A 21,943-nucleotide genomic window follows, 5' to 3' on the forward strand; every position below is an offset into this window, starting at 1 on the left:
GTCTCTGCAGCGATTTCGGTGGGAGGGAAGCAATGGTAGGTTGCGCTGTAGGGAAGGGGAGGGGTGCTGCAGGGGCGGGAGAGGCCGGGGAGGGGAGAAGGCAGTTAGCAGGGGAACCGTGCACAAGGCCGGAGGGGGAGGCAAAGGGCGAGCGGAGGCTGCAGAGTTTTCGGGGGAGTGGAGGGGTGGCTATGCCGACGACTGGGGTGCGTGCTGGGGAGGAGGAGTGGGTGGGAGGGACTCCGGTGGGCGGCTGGGTCGGGGAGGGTGTGCGCGGGAGTCTGTGGCGCGGCCTGGGGTGGGGTGGGGGAGTCCGGGGGCGGGGCCTGCCCGGCGGTTGAGGGAGCGGGGGCGGGGCTGCCCTTCCCGGCCGCGCGGTGCGCGGGCGCCTGGCGAGTGTGCGCGGGGGCGCGCGTGCGCGGGCCCGGGAGGAGGCTCCCGAGCCAGTCGGCCGAGGCGGCGCAGCCAGCTCCCCCGCGCCCTATGTGAGGGAATCGGGGAGGCCCGCGGCGCGCCGGGGAGGGCGAGGCATGTGCACGGGCCGGAGGGTGCTGCGGCCGCCCGAGGAAGAGGAGGACGGCGGCGGCGGCGAGGAGAGCGGGGGGCTCGCGGCGGCGGGCCCGGGCCGAGGGGATGCAGCGGACTGTGTGTGTCTGGCTGTAGCTGACGGGAGGCGGCGAGGAGGCGCCGGAGATCCGCGAGAGGGGCGACCAGGAGGTGCGGCGGTGGCGGCCGCGAGAAGTAGCAGCAGGACGGGCGGCGGCGGTGGCGGAGACGGAGACGGCAGCCCTGGGATGCATTTTCCTCTCCAGCGGCCATGTTAACCAGGAAACCTTCGGCCGCTGCTCCCGCCGCCTACCCGACCGGTAAGGAGGCCCGGGCCCCGCGCTGCCCCGGGCGCTCAGCCCCGCGGCCCCCGGGTCAGCCCTCGTGGCGCTGGCTCCCGCTACCAGCGGGACCTCGAACAAAGTCTGCGCCGCGGCGGGGCGGCGCGGGGTCCCCCGGGCGGACGGCGCGCCCTCGCCTCGGCTCCGCTCATTGTTACACGCGAGCTCCGAGGCTCCTCCGAGCCGGCCGGGGGCCGCCCCGGGCCTCCCCCGCCCGGGACTCGGCGAGGCGGCGGCGCCCGCGTCGGCATTCCAGCCCCGCTCCAGGCCTGCGGCCTCCCGCAACGTGAGCCGCCGGCCCGGGCCCGGCCCGGCTCCACCGCCGGGTCGCGAACTCGCTCGCGCGCCAGGGGCCCGACTTAACTTTGCAGCCGCCTGAGCCCCGCCCCGCGGGAGCGCCGGGTGTCTGCGTCCCCGGCCTCTTGCCGCTCCGGGACGCCCGCGTTCACGGTCCCCGGCTCTGCCCCGGGGAGAGCGGGCTCGGCAGCCTGGAGGGGTGGGGCGGGGCCACCGGGTCCGGGTGACTTTCTCCCCCTTGACCCTCTTTTGTCTCCTCCCGCGCGTGGCTGCCAGGCCGAGGAGGGGACAGCGCCGTTCGCCAGCTTCAGGCTTCCCCGGGGCTCGGTGCGGGGGCCCCCCGGAGCGGAGTGGGGACCGGCCCGCCCTCCCCCATCGCCCTGCCGCCGCTCCGGGCCAGCAACGCTGCCACCGCAGCCCACACGGTAAGACCCAGGCCGCGGGCGGCGGGGGGAGAGGGGCGGGAGGGGCCCGGGGCACAGGCACCCGGACTTGGGGGATAATGCGGCCGAGAGAGGGGAGAGAGGTCGAAGTGCGAGTGTCTCCACGCCAGTGGCCTCTCCGGGACGCCGCCCTCTGGAACTTGAGCGAGCCCAAAGCCGCAGCCACAAAGGAGGATTCGTGGCGTGGGCCCCTCACTTCCCCTCCGGAGCCCGCCCACCCCTGCGCTCCTCTTCCTCGGAACTTCCTCCTGGTCGCTTTCCTTCTCTCTTCGCCCCCGCCCCCCCCCCCCCCCGCTTTTATTCCGTCCTTGCTTCCTCGAACTCCTTTTCCCCGACCCGATAAACATTCCTGCCCCTCCACCACCACGTTGGGCAGTGGGTATTTATAGAAACAGATATGTGTTAGGGGACAGCCAGGCCGTCCTGCCCGGAAAATCGATGCCCCAAAGAGCATCCCGGGCCTGGCTCTACCCAGCAGGGAGCATCGACAATTGTCCTCCGCGTGTGGAAGCATGTTTTATGAGTGCTACAGGTTTGAGCACAGCAGAAATTGTAATTAACGTTAACAAAAATAAGAGCCGTAGCAGCAGTCAAAACAACACGCCGCCTCTGTAGGATTCTGCAGTTGGATATTATTGAAAAGAAAAGGGCCGGCTTGGCCTCGGAAGGAGGTGGGAAGGGATGGGCACCTGACAGGTGCTGTGGTCCCTCAGAGGGCCAAGAGGGAACTGGGAGCTCGGCGCGGGACTGGTGGCTGCAGAGATCAGCAAGCTGGATTTGATTTCAGTACGTACCTTTTCTCGGCTCCCAGAGATAGCCCTTGGATGGTGGCTGACAGCCTAGGGGAGATGTGCCCTGGAGGAGTTGATGGCTTCCAATGTCTTGTTTACGATTGGATCTTCCAGAGGAACTGCCTAAGATGGTTCTGTATGAGGGGTGCTTGCTAAGGATATGGCTTTGTTTGCCAAGTGAAAGTTAAGTTCTTGCAGAAAAGGCCATTTCTAGCCTTCAGAGGAGCAGCTCTGAGGGTCATGTGTTATGGGGAAACTTGTTTATGGGGAGAATTTATAAGCGGATGGCTAGAGTGGAATATTTTCTCTTAGACCTGTACATCTGTGCACAGTTCCCCAGGAACATGTTTTCTTCTTGTATTTTCTTTCTCTCTCTCCTCTTTCTGTCTCTCCTGACACATCTAGACTCAGAGGCTAAGAATTCACTGCACAGAAGTTAACCCATCTGTTGGGCTGTGGTTAATGGAAGAGCATCAGTAGGCTGTTGATTCTGTGTGTTAGAGTTGAATGTTCTTGTCACAGTGATGTTTTAGTTGAGAAATTGCCATTGGGTTTAGGTGTTTCAGTTTGGTTTGGAATCATCTGACAATTTGGAAAATATAACATCCAGTTTTTTTCCATGTGTGAATGTAATCACATGAATTGGTATGACCTGGAAAAGAAATACTACTTGGTTTGCATCTGGCTTCCAGTTATATAAGGGTGGGCTTTGCTTGATCGGAGCCTCTTTACAACTGAAATATGTAATGAGATGACAGAAAATGATACTAGAGGAATAGCCTGTGGTGGACCAGAAATGAAAAGATGTGTGGGTGCTTCTCGGGACTCCTAATGATGGTGCTTATATTTTGCTGTGGTATCTACCAGATTTACCTGTGATGAACTTACCTAAACTTCAGTAAGCTGTTGATCATTAGAAGCTTGGTTTTGAAAGTGTGAATTTGGGTTTTGGTTGTCCTTTAGTTTTGACTTTATTTGCACAGCACTGCAGACTTCCTCAAACAGGCAAGTAAAAGGACCACAGAGTTTATCTGTGTCTACTCCTTCATCTTACAGATGAGGAAGGAGTCAGACAAGTGAACTGGTTTGGTCAGGACTCCTGAGCCAATTCCTATCGAGGCTGGAGCTAAAGCCCAGGCCCTCCTGAGTCCAGCTTTAACACACTGCTTGACTGCTAATTCTAGGAAATTGTATTCGTTTTGTTATAAATGCAAGAACCTTAGCAGATCCATGTGTCCATATGTCTTTCAGGTTTTTGTAAGCTTTTAGTTTTTAATATCACAGCAGTTACAACTAGGAAGAGCTATTTTTGAATGGGTGGGGGGAAGGGCATTATGGAGAGGAAAATAATCTCGTTGTGTTTGCCCGTATTTTCTCTTGTAAATGATGTAGACGGTGGATAAACATATGACTATAGGGATTATAAACTTCGGAATTTATCTAGTGCATTGCCCTTTTGTACCCTGTCTCCATGGATACTATACTTAGTCATTTTATCTCTGTCCTAAAAGTGTACCCAATAACTATTTTGATTCCTATTAGTTTTTTTCTTTTTAATGTTGTATGGGAGATATTAATGTGCTTATTTTTTAAATTCTGAAATATTAGTATTGTGTCACTTTCGTAACTGTTTAATATCTAAAGCACTCTCCAATGACCAGTTTTACCTTTATAAGATAATTGGAGTTAAAGAAGAATGAATATTCCCATTTAAAAAACAGTAATGTTTGATAGAAGAAAAAGACATTTGACTCAGGGCCACACAGACCGTCAGTGTGTTTGAGGAGGAGCTAGAATTCCGATCTTTTTGGACTCGGTTCTATTCCCATAACACTATACAGCATTTCTAAGATGACTTCAGCAAAGTTTTAAAACTCCCAGAAATGTTAGCGCAGTGAAGTATGTGCTGTTTTCCCTTTTATTTTTGGAAGAGATTGAAACTACCAAATTGACTAGACTATTGTTCTTACATAATTTTTAATGCTAAAATGTGTCATGGTCAAAGAGGGCTTTGGGAGGTCTCTCTGCTTCAACCCATACGTTGTAGGTATCTAACAATTACATTCATTCAGTATTTTTAAATTTGAGAGGCACTGTGCTAGGTAGGCATTGGCAAATAGGAAAAAGTGAGTGAGAGGTTTTAAACATTCTTAAGTTTATGGTGTTGTCCTGGCATATGTCTTGTGGAAGTGTTTTGGCATTTCTAGGGCTTTTTTCCTCCCTTTTTATAGATCAGTTAATTGCGCTTCCGACCTGGGTTGTGATTGTAGAGTCCCACAGTGTTTAAGACTCAAAATCCTCCTTTACTAGAGCCTCTAAAATGAATCTCCCTAACATCTGGAAAGTTTTTAAGATTCCACATGTCACTTTTAGGTGTTTAGTGGATCTCTTCTGCTACAAGTACTCTTTAATGGGCTGTCATTTGCTTCCAAGTCTCTGCTGATGCAATGCAAGCCTAACATCTTGTGACTTGGGTCACTGGAGACAAGTCCCAATTCCCTGGGTGTTAACTTCATGTTTTCTTATGAAGGTACAAAGGTAGTTCTTAAGAATAACTCAGAGAGGTGAGTTAACAAGGAGTGATTGACATGCGTTCTTCCACTCAACAGAAATTGACTGAGTACTTACTGTATGTTGGGTTTATGTCAATAAGGACTTAAAAAGATAAGAGGTGACCCCACCCTGGAATTGTTCACAGCCAGGTGGGTACATCAGGTGTGAAAACAGGTATGTAAAACAAAATAAGTGTTTTAATATATCAGTGCTCTATAAGCACCCTGGAAGGGAAAGGGACCATTTCACAGAAGAGGTGAGAGTTGAACTGCGCATTGAAGGGTAAGTATGAGTTTACCATGTAGTCCTGGTTAGGAAGGAGATTCCAAGCAGCATTTGGAAAGGACAATAATTTTAGCTCTCCTTTACTCAGTACTATACTAAGCACTCTATATCTTTTACCTTATTTAATCCTCCTAATGGCCCTAATGAGGTCGCTTTGTTACCTTCTTTTTACAGATAAGGACACTGAGGTTTAGAGAGATTAAGTAAATTGACCAAGGTGACACAGTTAGTAAGTGGTGGAGCTGGGATTCATTTCCCGTGCATCTAATTGAAAATCCCTGGACACCTAACCATTATGAAACATAACCTCCCCAAAAACAGAGTGTAAAAGAGCGTGGTGTCTCCATGGGTCTTGGGGAATCCAGCTTCTTCTCGGAGAGAATATGACAGTGGTGGGTGACACTGGAAGGACTCGGGTCATATAGGCTCTACGTTTGAGAACCTCATGTTCTTGCCTGTGAGGTCTCATATTATCTGTGGAAATGGGGTGCCTGTGTGGGCCTTAAGCAAAAGCAAGGGCAGTGTCAGAGTGACACTTTTCAGTGGTAACTCCAGAAGCACCATGGAGAGAAGAGACTTGAGGAATTCTAGACTTAGAAGCAAGGGGACATGTTAAGAGGCTGCTTCGGTTGTCCCAGTGAGAGACAGCAGGAGTGTGAGGTGAGGCAGCGTGGATGGAGGGGAGTGGGGCAGATAGGGATGACGGGACTCCGCGGTGACTTGGGAAGGTGTGGGAGACGTGGAGACAGAGTGATTATTTGGGGGTGAAGCCTTTTGTTGACCAGAAATTGAGGATTGTGGGAGGAGGAAATGGTTTTGGTAGAAAAAGCGTGAGTTGAGTTTGAGTTGCTTGTGAGAAAGGTAGCTGATCTGGAGTTGGATACAGGGGGTCTTGAGCTCGGGAGACATAGATCGGGCTCCTCTTAGCTAGAGGTGTACATGTGGCGGGTGCCAGCCCCTGGGGGGTTGCTGGAGCCTTGGCTATGGTCATAGTCGACCAGGGAGAGTTATGGGAGTGAGAAGCCACCAGCGACTTGAGGCTTGAACCCTGGGGAACTCTGGAACCCTTCTTCGTTGCTGCTGTGGAGGAGACCAAGAGAAGGTAGTTGGAAGGACAGGAGGTGATCCAGTTAATTGGCAGACTTTCTTTAGTTCTAGTCACTCAGCTTTTTTTGATGATATTTTGAATTATGCAGAACATTAAAATTACTCTTGCAAAAATTAAAGTTGGTTTCTGAAGCTCAGAACGTTTTACTTTGTCCTCTTTTTAGGAGTTCCTAAAGCCCCAGCGTTAATTTTGTCCCCAGTGAAGCCTCATGCTTTTTGTAGCATGTATACTGGTAATGTTGGTTTTTCTTCTGAAATCTCTCCAAGCTGCCCTGAAGAGAAAGGTTCTCTAGGAGACATGTATTTCTAATTTCAGGTCCTTTTATTCCCTGGTGCTTGAAAGACTGTAGTGGAGAGGAGGAGAGGTTCAGAGAGTGAGGCTTGGGAACAAAAATCCATGGACAAGCCTGTACTACTTTTGTATATACCCAGGACTTCCTAATGCCTTTTTTTTTTGCGGTACGCGGGCCTCTCACTGCTGTGGCCTCTCCCGTTGTGGAGTCCAGGCTCCGGATGCACAGGCTCAGCGGCTATGGCTCACGGGCCCAGCTGCTCTGCGGCATGTGGGATCCTCCCGGACCAGGGCACGAACCCACGTCCCCTGCATCGGCAGGCGGACTCTCAACCATTGTGCCACCAGGGAAGCCCCTAATGCCTTTTTATGAACTGCTTTGCTTTTGGCATAGAACGAGGATAAAATAACCTGTCCAGCTACCTGACAGAAGATAAGTTCACTTAGCATGGAATATCATCTGTGAGTTTAATAAAAGGGTTCAACTAGAAGTCTTCCAGAAATCTGAGAAATAAAATCTCTCAATGAAGTCATACTTCAGAAAGGCCCAAGTACTATACTATATTCTACTTTGTTTCAGAAGATTGCAGAGAGAAAGTGCATGCCTCAGATAGTCCCTGTGCATGCTGTGTGTCAGTTAAAGAAAATTTGGAGGTCTTGGTCTCCTAGTAAGAGGAACTTGGAATTTCATTCTATAATCTAGGTAGTCCCAAACCACTTCCTGAATTATATTACATACACAGAGCACTTCTACTCATTTAGTGATATGTAAAGCCCAAGAGGTAGGATTTAGGAGGAGATGATGGGCAAAATACTGATAGTAGAGGACTTCAGCTAGTTGATTGTAAGCTCCTAAAGGACAGGGACTCTGCCACATGTGTGGTTAGACCTCAGCTAGCACTGGCTGAATGAATGAGATGGATTGTGAGAGGCAAGTTGATCTTTAAGCTTTCATACAAAAATCATCTAGTGGGATGTTTTTAAGACTTGTGAGTGATTGTCTGAGGCTGGCAAGACTTCCTAACTGGGAGGGGATCCTGGCTGCTGGTCCTCTTCTACCCCTCACCTCTTGACCATAATAATGCTTGAAAGAAATCCCAAGTAGATTCTCAGTAGGAAGGCTGGGGCCCCTTGGCTTATGCCATCAGTTTTGTTCAGACAGGAATGTTTGTGGATGGCATGTGTGCCTGAAATAGAAATTGCTACTTTGTATTCCTTGTCTGAAAGCTGAGTATCCCAGCAGCCTGGAGAAATACATGTCTTGAGAGAGCCAAGCCATTGACCAAAGGAAGGCCCAAAAGAGGGTGGCGGTTGGATTGTTGGGCTGAATGGCCTTAAATGGTCATCACAGCCAGTGAAGCCCAGAAACTTAAAAATAGGTTTGGGGTTTACAAGATGCTACAGAGTGCATATCTACATGGGACTCTTTCCAGCCTAAAAGTACAATTTTCTTTGCTTCTGGATCATGCACTTTCCTAGGTGTAATTAGTTTGATTTTCAGGTAGTGGAGAAGACCGAGAATGAAGACAGTAGTGTTCTCAGAATAGAGCTAAACACTGGAGAAGGAGTAGCAAACAAGACCGACCTGGTCCCTGCCCTCACGGTAATAAAGAAGCTACTACGTGAAGTGTGAAAAATGTTACGATCTGGGGGTGGGAGAGCCGGTAGAGTGCCGACGTGGTCATGCTTTTCCTGTATCCTCTTCCATCTTGATATCAAGTATGGGCTGCATGGCACCTCTATGATATCCCAGGCCCTGTGCTAAATCTTAGGTAGAGAATGATGAGCAAGAAGCATGGTCTCTGCCTCCACTGAGGACTTACTCTAAGAACCCTGAAAACACGTACAGCAAACTCTTTGTTACGTGTAGCAGCTATGGGGGTCTTTTTCTTCCGGATCCCAAGTTTGATAGCCTTCCCCAGCCCCCCAACCTCTTCTGCCTTTATTTCTGTCTGAGGTTGTCCACGTCACGTCCGCTCTCCCTGCCGGGGTGTTAGTGAGGTCCCTCCTGCGTGCACAACTCTCTCCATTTAAGAAGCCTGATTCTGGCTGTAAATTCAAACCAAATTGGATTTTGTAAAGGTGGGGGTGGGCGCCGATTTAGAAAATATCCCTTTTGAACAGACAGACCTCGTCCATTCTCTTGATGTTCCCTTTCTGAATTACAGATTGGCGGCAGTAAGCACACAATGAATGACCACCTACACGTCGGCAGCCACAGCCATGGACAGATCCAGGTTCAGCAGCTGTTTGAGGATAACAGTAACAAGCGGACAGTGCTCACAACACAACCAAATGGGCTTACAACGGTGGGCAAAACGGGGCTGCCAGTGGTGCCGGAGCGGCAGCTGGAGAGCATCCACAGACGGCAGGGGAGCTCCACCTCTCTGAAGTCTCTGGAAGGCGTGGGGAAGGTGAAAGCCATCCCCATGACACCCGAGCAAGCGATGAAGCAATACATGCAAAAACTAAGCAGCTTTGAACACCATGAGATTTTCAGCTACCCTGAAATATACTTCTTGGGTCCAAACGCAAAGAAGCGCCAGGGCATGACAGGCGGGCCGAACAACGGTGGCTACGACGATGACCAGGGATCCTATGTGCAGGTGCCTCACGATCACGTGGCTTACAGGTACGAGGTCCTCAAGGTCATTGGGAAGGGGAGCTTTGGGCAGGTGGTCAAGGCCTATGACCACAAAGTCCACCAGCACGTGGCCCTGAAGATGGTGAGGAACGAGAAGCGTTTCCACCGGCAGGCGGCCGAGGAGATCCGCATCCTGGAGCACCTGCGGAAGCAGGACAAGGACAACACCATGAACGTCATCCACATGCTGGAGAACTTCACCTTCCGCAACCACATCTGCATGACGTTCGAGCTGCTCAGCATGAACCTCTACGAGCTCATCAAGAAGAACAAGTTCCAGGGCTTCAGCCTGCCTTTGGTTCGCAAGTTCGCCCACTCCATCCTGCAGTGCCTGGATGCTTTGCACAAAAACAGGATAATTCACTGTGACTTGAAGCCCGAGAACATTTTATTAAAGCAGCAGGGTAGAAGCGGGATTAAAGTGATTGATTTTGGCTCCAGTTGTTATGAGCACCAGCGGGTCTACACGTACATCCAGTCCCGTTTTTACCGGGCCCCGGAAGTGATCCTCGGCGCCAGGTACGGCATGCCCATCGACATGTGGAGCCTGGGCTGCATCCTAGCGGAGCTCCTGACTGGTTACCCCCTGTTGCCTGGGGAAGATGAAGGGGACCAGCTCGCCTGTATGATTGAACTGCTGGGCATGCCCTCCCAGAAACTGCTGGATGCATCCAAACGAGCCAAAAATTTTGTGAGCTCCAAGGGTTATCCCCGTTACTGCACTGTCACGACTCTCTCAGACGGCTCCGTGGTTCTCAACGGAGGCCGTTCCCGGAGGGGGAAACTGAGGGGCCCACCGGAGAGCAGAGAGTGGGGGAATGCACTGAAGGGGTGTGACGATCCCCTTTTCCTTGACTTCTTAAAACAGTGTTTAGAATGGGATCCTGCGGTTCGCATGACCCCTGGCCAGGCTTTGCGGCATCCCTGGCTGAGGAGGCGGCTGCCAAAGCCTCCAACGGGGGAGAAGACGTCAGTGAAAAGGATCACCGAGAGCACTGGTGCTATCACATCCATTTCCAAGTTACCTCCACCTTCCAGCTCAGCTTCCAAACTGAGGACTAATTTGGCACAGATGACAGATGCCAATGGGAATATTCAGCAGAGGACAGTGTTGCCAAAACTTGTTAGCTGAGCTCAGTACCCCCCCGATGCTGGTAATTCTGAAAGATACGACATTGCTGAGCCTTACTGGGTTGAAAAGGAGTAGCTCAGACCTGTTTTTATTTGCTCAATAACTCAACTCATTTGTATCTTTTTGGCACTTATTTTAATGTAAGAAAGTTGTTTGTTTTGTTTTTATAAAATACATGGGGACAATGCTTTAAGTTTTTATACTTTCTGAAACTGTTTTTGTGTTCTAAAAGTACGATGAGCCTTACTGTATTTAGTGTGGCAGAGTAATAAACATCAGTGGCAGGCCATTGATTACGTCATGACTGCCGCGCATCTACAGATTGGTGTCAAAGACATTCACTATGTGTTCATGGTTCATAGTATATTCTCCCCAAGGTGATTGCCTCCGAAGGTCCCCCCTTCTCTCTCCATGCTTCAGGTTCATGCACAGGTGCAGCCTGTCCTGCTTCCGTTTTCCGTAAGTTACCCAGGTGGTAGTGATGGTGGGAGGAGAATGGTCAGGATGAAAATGATATTCTAAGAAAAACTGCACCTTAGAGATTTTTCCCTAAAATAGTGCTCAAAGACAAAATAAAATCCCCACAGTTGAAATGCCCAGTTAGCATTCTGACATTCTAACGGCCGGCCAAGCAGACCTGGTGGATGAATGGAAACGTGTGTTCCTCCAGATTCTCCAGTGCGATCAGCGAGCTGTTTTGCAAAGAAGCCTTGTTTAACAAAATTGGTTTTGCACCTAAATTTAGAAATGTATTACATGAACTGTTCCTCCCTCCTCTTTGCTCTTCTCCCTGCTGTTCTTCTTTCACCACACATCCGTTGCTTGCATTTAATTTCTTTTTCTTCCTTCAAATATATATCCCAGACTCCTAATACAGAAGAGAGACATTTTAGCTGTGATTATGACCATCTTTTCATATTCCAGTTTAAAAAAGAACAGCCTAGCTACTTAAGGTGGGGATTTCCATCGTTCCAAAGACGGTTTAGCAGATTAGACTGAGTTCACGCTTTTCACGTGCCACAGTAAGGTTCTCTTAGCCTGGGAAAGCATCAACTCTTTAAAAGGAGAGAGGGTTGAAAATCCTCTTCGTGAGCACAAGTCATTGTGCTTGTTCAGCAAGGCCAATTTTAACAACAAATTCGAAGGAGGAAAAGTTCAGCCTCAAGTTAAATGGTTTGATTTACTCTATGCATCATTAGAAGAGCCACAGACATTACATTCCTCTGTTTTATTTTACTTTTGTTTGGATTGCACTGATTGTTTTTGTGGGAATGACACTTTACCTGGAAAAGTAACTGAGAGTTAGGTAAAAGAATATTTTCTCCTCTGAATAATAATTATTTTCACAGTGAAAATTTCAGTATTTTATCACTAATGTATGAGCAGTGATATATCAATTTCAAGGCACGTGAAAAAAATTTTTTAGTATGTGCAATTTAATATAGAAAGATTTCTGCCTGTTTGGACAGTAGGTTTTGGGTAGTATAAATTAGGATAAATACTCTTTTATATGCACAGATATTATTGTATTGATTGCCTGTAAATTGATTTACAAGTACTTAAAGCATGGTCCCCAGCGAGGCCAAGAAAGTTTCCGGTTAAGTTCTTTTAATATTAATCCTACAGTTTCTCTTTTAAGAAAAAAAGGTAGTTTTGAACAAAACACTTATCTTGAGGCTTTGTCAGTTGATGGTGGAGAAAAATGCTCAGGAACTATTACAGATATTTGCCAAAAAAATCAGTAATAAGATTAGCTTATTAATAAGATAGTGGTGTTGATATTTGCTTTACTATTTAAGGGTGTCACTGATAATTTATACTTCTGTTTTTAGAAATTATAGCTTCTTTCCCCTAGTCAAATTCTTTAGCCTGTTGTACACATTTCTGTGTAATCTGTGGAAGTGCAATAATGTTAGTAAGTTGCATTTTAAATGATGCTCATGTGATGATACCCCCCAATCAGTGGCTTATAGAATTTAAATATTGTGTATTTATTATTAAAATTCTGGCTTAAAGGCATAAGAAGTGGCTTTGTAAAACCACAAGCCTCCTAAGATGGTTAGCGTCTTTAAGTCATTAAAATAAACAAAAACATTAAGGCTATTTTCCCCTTCCAGTGTTCCTCTTCCATCGTATCCACTCTTGAGATTTTCACTTTTAGTTTTAAATATATGAACCTGAGCCTGCCATTAATATGAATATCCCTATAAAATGATTATCCATGTGAAAATTTATAAATGGGCTAATACTGCTTGTCTTCTCCCTCACCACACAAAACTGGTTCTTAAGATGCCAACAGTGCATTTGTGACTATCTTTATTCACAAATGTAACCGGAAACTTTGAAGCCAAACTATAATGTGCAGCACTATTGGGGCTCCCCCAACACCGCACCCGCTAAATACAGGGAAATTTCCCTTATTCACAAGAGCCACCATGTTCAGTGTTTAGTGATAGAGCTGCTTTTTAATTCTAGCTTAATTATAATGTCAAAAAAACCCAACAAAACTGTTGCATCGTTGGGGTTTTAAAACACAAATGAAGGGCTCCGATAGGCTACTAGGAGTTGGCTTGGAAACAGCCCTTGGTCTCACAGGTTACCATTGTCTAGGGATGTCTGAGCTGTTTTCAGATTTAGGAAGAGCACAGTGTGGTCTTGTCTTTGGTTGCGGTCTCATCTGGCTCCGTTTCTTGCACCCCCAGAGCGTGCATTACCACTTAAGTGTATTGCTACAACAGTGGAACAACAGTGATGCAAGACAGTGTAGATTAACAGTAGAGGAGAAATTGTGCCCTTAGTGATAACAATGTGCCTTTTGTTCTGAATGCCATGTTGTAGGGCATGCATTTTTTTGGCCTCTTTAACTCTTTGAATACTAGATGGAACCCACCTCTGCAAAGATACATCTGTCTTAAACATCCAGTTACTTACAGGCCTTAATAGAAACCATAAGGCGCGAGTCATCGTCAGGCACTGAGAAAGGTAACCACTGGTTAGTTACACAGGGAATTCCTATGTTTAAGGGGTTAAAGATGGTCTTTGTTGTATCTTAACATCAGACTGATTTTTTAAACGATATTTTTTTTTGTTATGCTAACACTAGACAAAAATCAACTGTATTTGTAAAAATTTACCTCAAACCATTTAATTTTATAGTGTGATTAATCCCAGGGCATTTGGTATGAACCAAAGTGCATTCCTTTTATATGTGCCTGGCTCTAGTAAGGATGGCCAGGGATTTTTACAATTTGGGTGCAAGGCACTTAAGCCACTTTTAAACTTACTAGGTGGTTTGGAGTCGTGTGGAAGGACTCCATCAGAATGTTAGGAAACACTTTAGACATCAGTAGCATTGGGCCATATTGGAATCTTCAAAGTGTGAATTTTTTATTTTCAAGAGAGCATTCATTTTTGTAATTTTTTTCATCAAGAATATTCTGGTAAGCAGAAGACTTAAAAAAAAAACTGATTAGGTTGGTAAAGGTTTTAATATTGCCCAACATAATGCTGTGGTAGCATTTAAAAAAAATAGTATTTGTGAACTCTCTGTTTCTTAGGGGCTTGTACATCTCTCTGCTATGGACATAGATAAAATTAATTGTAACTATACTCAGCTCAACTGCTACAGTTATGTCTAGGCAGTGGCTTGGGTTTCTGTCAAGCAACAACTTAGACACGTGACTGTAATATGCTGCAACTGTGTGTACTGAAAATATGTGAAAATGGTTGAATGTGGACTGTGTATATATGTATGTAAAAATTTCTGTGGGATGCTGCTCTCGCCACTTAACATGAAATATGTTCTAGTGGATTTTAATCCTAGTGGCCAGTTCTATGATACTGTATGTATTGTACAGCTGATGACAGGAGTAAGACTGTTCAGTGAATATTTGTTAAATTTTATTGTCGTGGCCAGAGATAATTTCAGAATAAAATTTTAATGTCCTACCTTACTTTTCTCCCCTTTTCTAACTATAATTTTACTCCTGATCTATTTCTGGTATTAGTCTTGGTCTGGTAGCCTGGAGAGAGTTTAGAATACAAACATTTTTCAGCAATCACTGATTTTCTTTTATTAGTTCAATATAAATGTACAAATTCCAAGTCAGAAAGACTAAAGTTTTAATAGGTAACTCTTTCTTTTCTCAGGATATTCTGTTCTACTACCTTTAGTATTTCTGTGTTAATTTTCCTTTATAGAGCCTCTGCTATGTTCTCTCTCATATAGATCTAGTATCTAGTATCTTGCTAGAACTTCAAAAAAAACCACTTTTTTTAACCTTCAAGTTGACAGTTAAGCTGTGGGAGCAGAGTCTAAATTATTTCCCACCAGTCTTCATTCTTTCCTATACACAAGTCCTGGTAAATTACTCTTCTGTGCTCTCACCAGCTCCCCCATATGCTTTTTAATGCTTATGCTTTTGCAGTTCTCATACTTGGTGGTCTCTTTGGTTCACATTTTTGGGAGTTTTAGTGGCTCCTCTAGTCATGGCTGGATCAGAAAATAAGGCCTGTGAACTGCTACTAGCTCATGATGATTTGTCAAGTTCAGTTAATACCAAGCTAAGAGTTTACTCACAGATGACAACAAGCAGATGCTCTGGAAATTTGTCAGACATTGCAGGGATATTATGTAGACAAATATTTCCCACTTGTGGAAAGAACTACCTCACGTTTTTATTTACACCCCTCCTGCCACCAACAGTCAAGGAATTAACTTATTGTGGCTTCCTGCAGTAGAAGTGGGATTTGCTAAAACAAGGGCATACTGCGGGGGTTCCCAATCCCAGACTTGGTTTTATCATAGCCTAGGTCATAGACTTTCATAATTGCTTCTCTCGCTTCTCTGAGTTCTTACCCAGTGAAAAAATACCAACCAACCAAGAAACCCAATATATTTAGATATAAATTTTTAAGAGATGTACATTATGTATAAGTTGAAAGTTGATGCTAAAGCAGCAATTTAAATTTAAAATATTGTCCAGATCTGGCAGAGCAGATGATAGTTCCCACACATTCTCTATCACCAGATCTTCTCAAAGCTCTTTCTTAAATTGATATATGTTACCTTCTATTTGAATTTCTGTGATCTTCCCTTTTGGAATAAATAACTACACAAATAAATATTCTTGGAACCTCAAAGTTGCCTTCAAACTAGCACTGGCAGATGTTCCTAGCTGGCATTGGTATTGGTCTTTTAGAGAAAAGGGAAATCAGTTTATTTTCTGTTTTGGAAAGAGAGCGTTGAGAGAGAGATTTGAAGAAAGGGTATTTGTGGCTTTCATTGTTGTTTTAAAAAAGTTTGAATTACACTGTGTTTCCTTTGGGCCATTAGGCAAATAAACCCTTGTCATTAGTGATGCTTAACACCTTCCAAAATGAAAAATGACTTGCCAGTGTGTTACACATACATAAGAAAACCGCATCTTACTGCAAAGGATTTGGTTTATTCGGTTTGACTTTGACTTACTGTTTTACTGTGGTCACATCCTTGATATCTGTGCTACATTTCATGTATATGGAGGGAAGGGACATAATTGCCATTCCTTTGCATCTCAAGGAAGTTTAATGAGCAAACTAATGAATTAATATTCATTCCTCCGAGGAAAGCTGACATTTTAGGAGTATTAAGCAGCCATCTATAATAAGGAGCAGCAGGATATATAATAACTCTCATGTGTTCCAGGGCATTGCTCCTTATGAAGAAAGCTTCCCAGATCTCATGGTGGTGTATGAACATCAGTTCAGCCTTATACATCCCTGTGAGCTATAATTACCCTCATTTGATATTTGAGGAAACTGAAGTGACTTGCTCCAAAGTGACCTTGCAAAAGCAGTTTGGGCCTCAGGTTGCAATCAGGTAAAGAACTCTGGTCTTGGACAGTAAAAGAAAATCCCTAATTGTACATCACAACCAAAAATTTAGAAAGGGGAGAAAATTTGAGCAAGCAGTGGGCATTTCTATTATTTGAATAAATTGTATCGGTTTCCAGGAATATTTTTTAAAAGGGGAGAAACTACAAAAAAAACTGAGGACTAGAGCATCTTAGTCTGTTTTGGCTCATCTAATAACTAAAATGCATTGTGTACACACCCCTCAGTTAATTTAAGAAAGAGGGACTTATATTGCCATATGTGGGGAGATTAATTAACTGCAGTGGTTTTATTCTTTAGTTTTTTGTTCTTAAAATATGCTTTTTACACTTGAATATATGAAAATATCTTTGACTTGTTACTAAATCTCAGGGATTAAAAGTTAAATTTTACTGACTGTAGCAGCAGGTAAATCTCTTAAATTCAAACTTACTCAGGCTTCCTCTCCTTTGCCTCCCTCTTTAAGAAAAATAGAATGCCGGCCAGGGAAATATATAAAAATTAAAAATCCAAATACAATTTTAAAATACCAAATTGTGAATAAATCAATTTTACAAACAGAAATATTGTGTCTTTCCTTGCTTTTTATCCCAGATTATTTCCCCTCCTAAGTTTGAGGAGTTTTAAGTATCTAGACTATTTCTTGTAAGAATGAAATGTGTTATTTGCAAAACGAAAATGCATGAGCAGGCTCAGGTCATTTAAAGTAAGAGCTTATTGAATTGCTTTCAGTTGTTCGGGGGGAAATGTGATTAGTGTACAAGCAATTTATGTAGATGTACAGGAAATAAGTGTATGGGTAAGTTTGGGCTGATTTTTTATCCTTTTATCTGAAGAGGGATACCCAACCTATTTCCCCTTTCCCTAGAATTCAATTCATTGGAAATTTTGGCTTGAGTAGGCTTAAATTAAAAAAAAAAAACAAACCCAAAACACCCGTAGCATCCATCTTATTAATATCTATTGTAGATTCCATTCATTTGTCAAATATTTATTAAATGCCTACTACATGCCAGGTATTATTTAGGCACTAATGATATATATTAGTGAACAAAACAGACATAGTACTATCTTTACAGTTTTTAGACTGGTTGGGAAGGCATTATATAAGTATATATGAAAAAATACATATTTGCAAATGTAATAAGAGCTGTGAAGGGAAAGCACATGGTGCTGCGTGTGTGGATAATGGAAGGGGGGAGGTTGCATTGTCTTGTATGGATCAAGAATGGCTTCCCTAGTGAACAAAGAGCTTTTGAGCTGAGGAAGGAGAGCATGGACTGAAACGCTGGGCTAAGGAAGTAAGGTGTGTGTGAGCAATTAGAGGTAGGTCCTTGCAGCTGGCACTCGCAAGAACCACAAGAATGAGAGAACTTGGTGGGATGTGAAGCTGGGGAGCTAGTCGGGCCCCAGGCCATGCCAAGGCTTGTAGGTGCTGTCAAAGGTTTTGGTCTTTATCCTATGTGCAGGCAACCACGGGATATTGAGGAAAATGCTTCTTGGCTGTCTTTAGCAGAATGTGCTGAGAAGGGTCAGAGTAGACGAAGGAAGACCAATGTGAAGTGTTCGCAAGAGACGGCAGATTAGACCAAAGGGCAGGAATGCAGATTTAGAAAAAGGATGGATTGGAGGGCTTTTTAGGATGCAGAAATATTAAGATAGAAATAATAGTGGTGTTTCTTTGTGCATAAAAAGTAGCTGTTGCTCTTTTAGTGTCTGATTTGTTACATTGCATCAAAAGGAATTACGGTCTCTGATTTGTTGGAGAAAGGAGAAAGGTGAAAACGCCTTTTGTTACAGAGTTATTATAAAGTACTAGCAAACTATCTCTTGCTGAAACTTGAGGACTTTGAGTCAAATTTCATTTATTAATTCAATTAAAAATTTTTTCAGGAATCTTATGTTTAAAAAAAGAGTTTGTAAAAAAGAAAAAGAAAAAAAAAAGATGGGAAAAGGGGATTATGGAGGTCAGCTAAGCCAAAAAACAGGCCAGCCTGGGAGAGGGTGGTGTAGACCATGTTGAGGAATTGGGAATTTGTTCTGATTTGCCCCAGGAAGCCATTGAAGCGTTTAAAGAAGATTTTTAAACAGTCATTCAGATTTCCTGTGGAAAAACACTGGAGGGGAGCCAAGTGGAAATGGTGAGACTTCGTGAGACAGTGGAGCCCTAACTGCCTGAGAGAGTGATAGGATTAATAATGGCCTGACACCATGGGTTCTGTTTAGGGAGTGAAGTGACTCCCTAACTTCTAGGGGGTTAGAAGACCATGCAGGTTTCTGAAGGTACCATTTGTGTTGTTATTTTTATAATTAGAGTAGCATAGACTGAAAAAAAAATGTATATTTAAAAATATGACTATAGGGCTTCCCTGGTGGCGCAGTGGTTGAGAGTCCGCCTGCTGATGCAGGGGACACGGGTTCGTGCCCCGGTCCGGGAGGATCCCACATGCCGCGGAGCAGCTAGGCCCCTGCCATGGCCGCTGAGCCTGCGCGTCCGGAGCCTGTGCTCCACAACGGGAGAGGCCACAACACTGAGAGGCCCACGTACCGCAAAAAAAAAAAAAAAAAAAAAAAAAAATGACTATATAAAAATTACAGACAAGTCAAAGGTTTTTTCGCTGACAACTTTAAGAGAGGACTATTTGACTATAAAATCTCAAGGTGCACAGATTCAATTTAATTAATCTATAAGGACTTTTTAAATCACTAAGGAAAACACACTAATAAACCAGTGAAATAAGTGGACAAATGACATCTTTGAAAATTTTATGTGAGAAATATAAATAGACCCTCCCCCCCCAAAATTTAAAATTGTGACAAACTAATGTAAATTAAAGCAATGAATTATTTTTCTTGAACCCATGAAGTTTCAATAATTAATAAAACAACAATCCTCCATGCTAGCAAGGGTGTGGGATGGCACAAAACATTCATTTGTTTCTGCTGGAGTGTAATTAGCAGAACCTTTCTGGAGGGCAACTTGGCGACCTGCATGAAGAGCTTTAGAAAATCTCACTTGCTTTTAGCTGACAATTCTACTTCCAGGAGTATATCTCAGAATAATCCATGATGTAAACAAAGATTTGTGCACAAGGATAATCATAATTATATCTAGTACCACAAAGTAAGGAAGAAAACTTGCATCCATCAACAGAGGATTGCTTAATAAAGTATGAGAAGTTTATGTTTTCATGGACAAAAAGTTCACATTGACATATTAAGGCAAAAACTCCCCCCTCTCAAAATAAAACAGGACACAAAACTGAATGCCCTCTCCTCCAAAAGAGGCAGAGGCAGAGAGATGGCATAAGAAAAACAAAGTCAAGTAGACGAGTGTTTTAACAGGGAGCTGATTTTAGTTTTAATTTCCTTTAGATATTTTTTATCAGTTTTCACAATGAGCATTCTCATTTTAATATTTTTTAAACCCAATATGTTATTAAGAAAAAAAATTGTAAAGGAAGAAGAAAAAAAAGAAGAAGAGGAAGATGGCTATGGACCCAGTGAGCACTTTAATCATGGGGAGGAAGTTCACTTCTGGTCTCACGGACCCACCCCTGGACCATTTCAGCTCGTACCCCTTGCTGTGCTCTTTCTCACCTCCAGTTTCCACCACATGGAATGTAGCTCTCCTCCTTTTCTCGGCCTGGCTAACTCCTGCTGTCTTTCGGTCTCAGGTGGCCATGCTTCCCCTACCCACCCTGTTCGCTACCTCACTCAGGCCTCCCCAGGCTGGCTGCGCTGCTCCCGCTGTGCTATCCCGTCATCACCCACAAGCCCTGCTCTCATAGACCTTCAACTTCCTCATTAGCACTGGTTTGACTATTAGCCTTTATGTTCCATGAGGGCAGGGACTGCCTATCTTGCTTACCACGGTATCCCCAGGGACAAGTATAGAGTTTGGGGCAAAATGGGGCCTCAATACAAATTCTTGAGTAAGTAAAGGTGCCTGGAGAGGGTCAAAGAGATATGTGTGCACAGGGTTTCAGGAGAGTGCAGGAAATGGAGTGTTCTATCAAGTGGCTAAGGAGGAAGCCTGCAAGAGGAAATGGTGTGGTGGGCACAGATCCACTCCCAAAGGACGGTGGTGGATGTGGGTAGATGCAGAGAAAGATGATTGGCAAAGGTGGATCAGATGAGAATCTTTTTCCAAGTAGGCAAAAGTAAATCAGACTATGGCAACTTCTTCTACTTAAATTCTCCAATATCCTCTCATCATACTGATAAAATGGGCAATTTCCTTGACATTCCTTTGAAGCCCTCCACCATCTGGCTCCTGTCTCTTTCCAACCTTATTTGATTCCATTCTCCCCGGCTCAGTAGGCTGCAGCCCAACCTGTCTTCTTGTGCTCCCTGGATGTCTCAATCTCATTCCTGCCTCAGGACTTTGTACTTCCTGCTTCCTCTGCTGAAATACTTCTCCCCTCTTTGTGGGATGCTTGACACATCTAACCATTCATTAGCTCTGACTCCACTGCTCAGATAGCACTTCCCTGACTACCTTACCAATGCCCATTCCCCCACTCCCAGTCCCTCTCCATCGTACTACCCTGTTTTATTTTCTATAAGGCATGTATCAGTACCTGGAATTATCTTGTTTGTGTGTTTAATGATTGTTTATTGTCTCCCTCATTAAGTGTAACTTACTTACATTAGACTAAAAATCATGCTAGTTCTTGCTATCTCTGTATTTCCTAGTGCCTTAAATGGTGCTTGGCACAAAATAGGTCCTCCATAAATATTTGCTGTTGAGAATAAGGTCTATGTATGTTTGGAGGAAGTGAGGAAGAAGACGGTAGAGAGGGAGAAATGAGAAATATTACAGGTCAGGAAGGCAAATAGGTATCATTTTTGACGCCAACCCTGAATGCTTGATAGTGGCTACCTAGAATCTTGCCCTGGGACCGTAAAGTTTCCTCTGGGTTCATAGGAAATAATGCTATGATTGATTAGCAATGTCTGCCATGGCCATAGGAAAGGTTTCAGAGTCAAATAGACTTTTTTTGTATTCCAGTGGGCATTGCCTCAATTCTTGTCTTGATGCATGGATGTTGTGTTCAGGACATGGCCAAGACTAGATCTTAGTTAATGTGTAGGTGTTTGTTTTTCTCTTTTCCTTTAGGAGCCAACATAACAGGAAGAGCGTAAATGCTTTTATATCAGTACAGCTTACTAACTTGTTCTTTAATAAGACATTTGTATGTGTGTGTGTGTGTGTGTTCAGTGGGATAGGAGAAGGACAAGAAAGTATTTCCTTGTTGCCATAATCTCCTTTCTTTTAGACTTTCATTGTTGGATCTTTCGGGTGATATGAGAATGGTAGCTAATTCTGGGTAAAAATTACCAAGCCTCTGGCCAGCAGTAAGAGGTGCTCTAGGAGAGCTGACAGGGAGGAAGCTGCATATTTTTGTTTTTCAGATACTTGCTGTCTCCTTTTAGGCTTGGGATGTGCAAATTTCTTACTCCCTGAGCTAATTATTTCCTGTCGAGAACAGTAAGGCCTTTTATCAAGATGGCCACATCCTTGTGTGTCCTGACACACAAATGATGAATAATGGGCCTGATTAACCCAGTGACCTTCCTGAATGATAAAAGGGAAATATGCACATGGGAGGTTTTGCCTGCTCTGGGAATCAGC

At 44.7% G+C, this 21,943-nt stretch overlaps 1 protein-coding gene across 1 annotated transcript; it reads left to right on the top strand.

The window, feature by feature from the left end:
* Positions 1-817: 817 nt before the first annotated feature.
* Positions 818-10,751, top strand: DYRK2 (dual specificity tyrosine phosphorylation regulated kinase 2; the record flags this gene model as incomplete). The annotated part of the gene is made up of 3 exons (XM_079714191.1): positions 818-866; positions 1,461-1,609; positions 8,824-10,751. The coding sequence occupies 3 exons, from the start codon at positions 818-820 to the stop codon at positions 10,429-10,431; spliced, it is 1,806 nt and encodes a 601-aa protein (XP_079570317.1). The 3' UTR covers positions 10,432-10,751.
* Positions 10,752-21,943: the final 11,192 nt, after the last annotated feature.

Source organism: Hyperoodon ampullatus, assembly GCF_949752795.1.
Source record: "Hyperoodon ampullatus genome assembly, chromosome: 11".
In the NCBI taxonomy this organism is placed as follows: Eukaryota; Metazoa; Chordata; class Mammalia; order Artiodactyla; family Ziphiidae; genus Hyperoodon; species Hyperoodon ampullatus.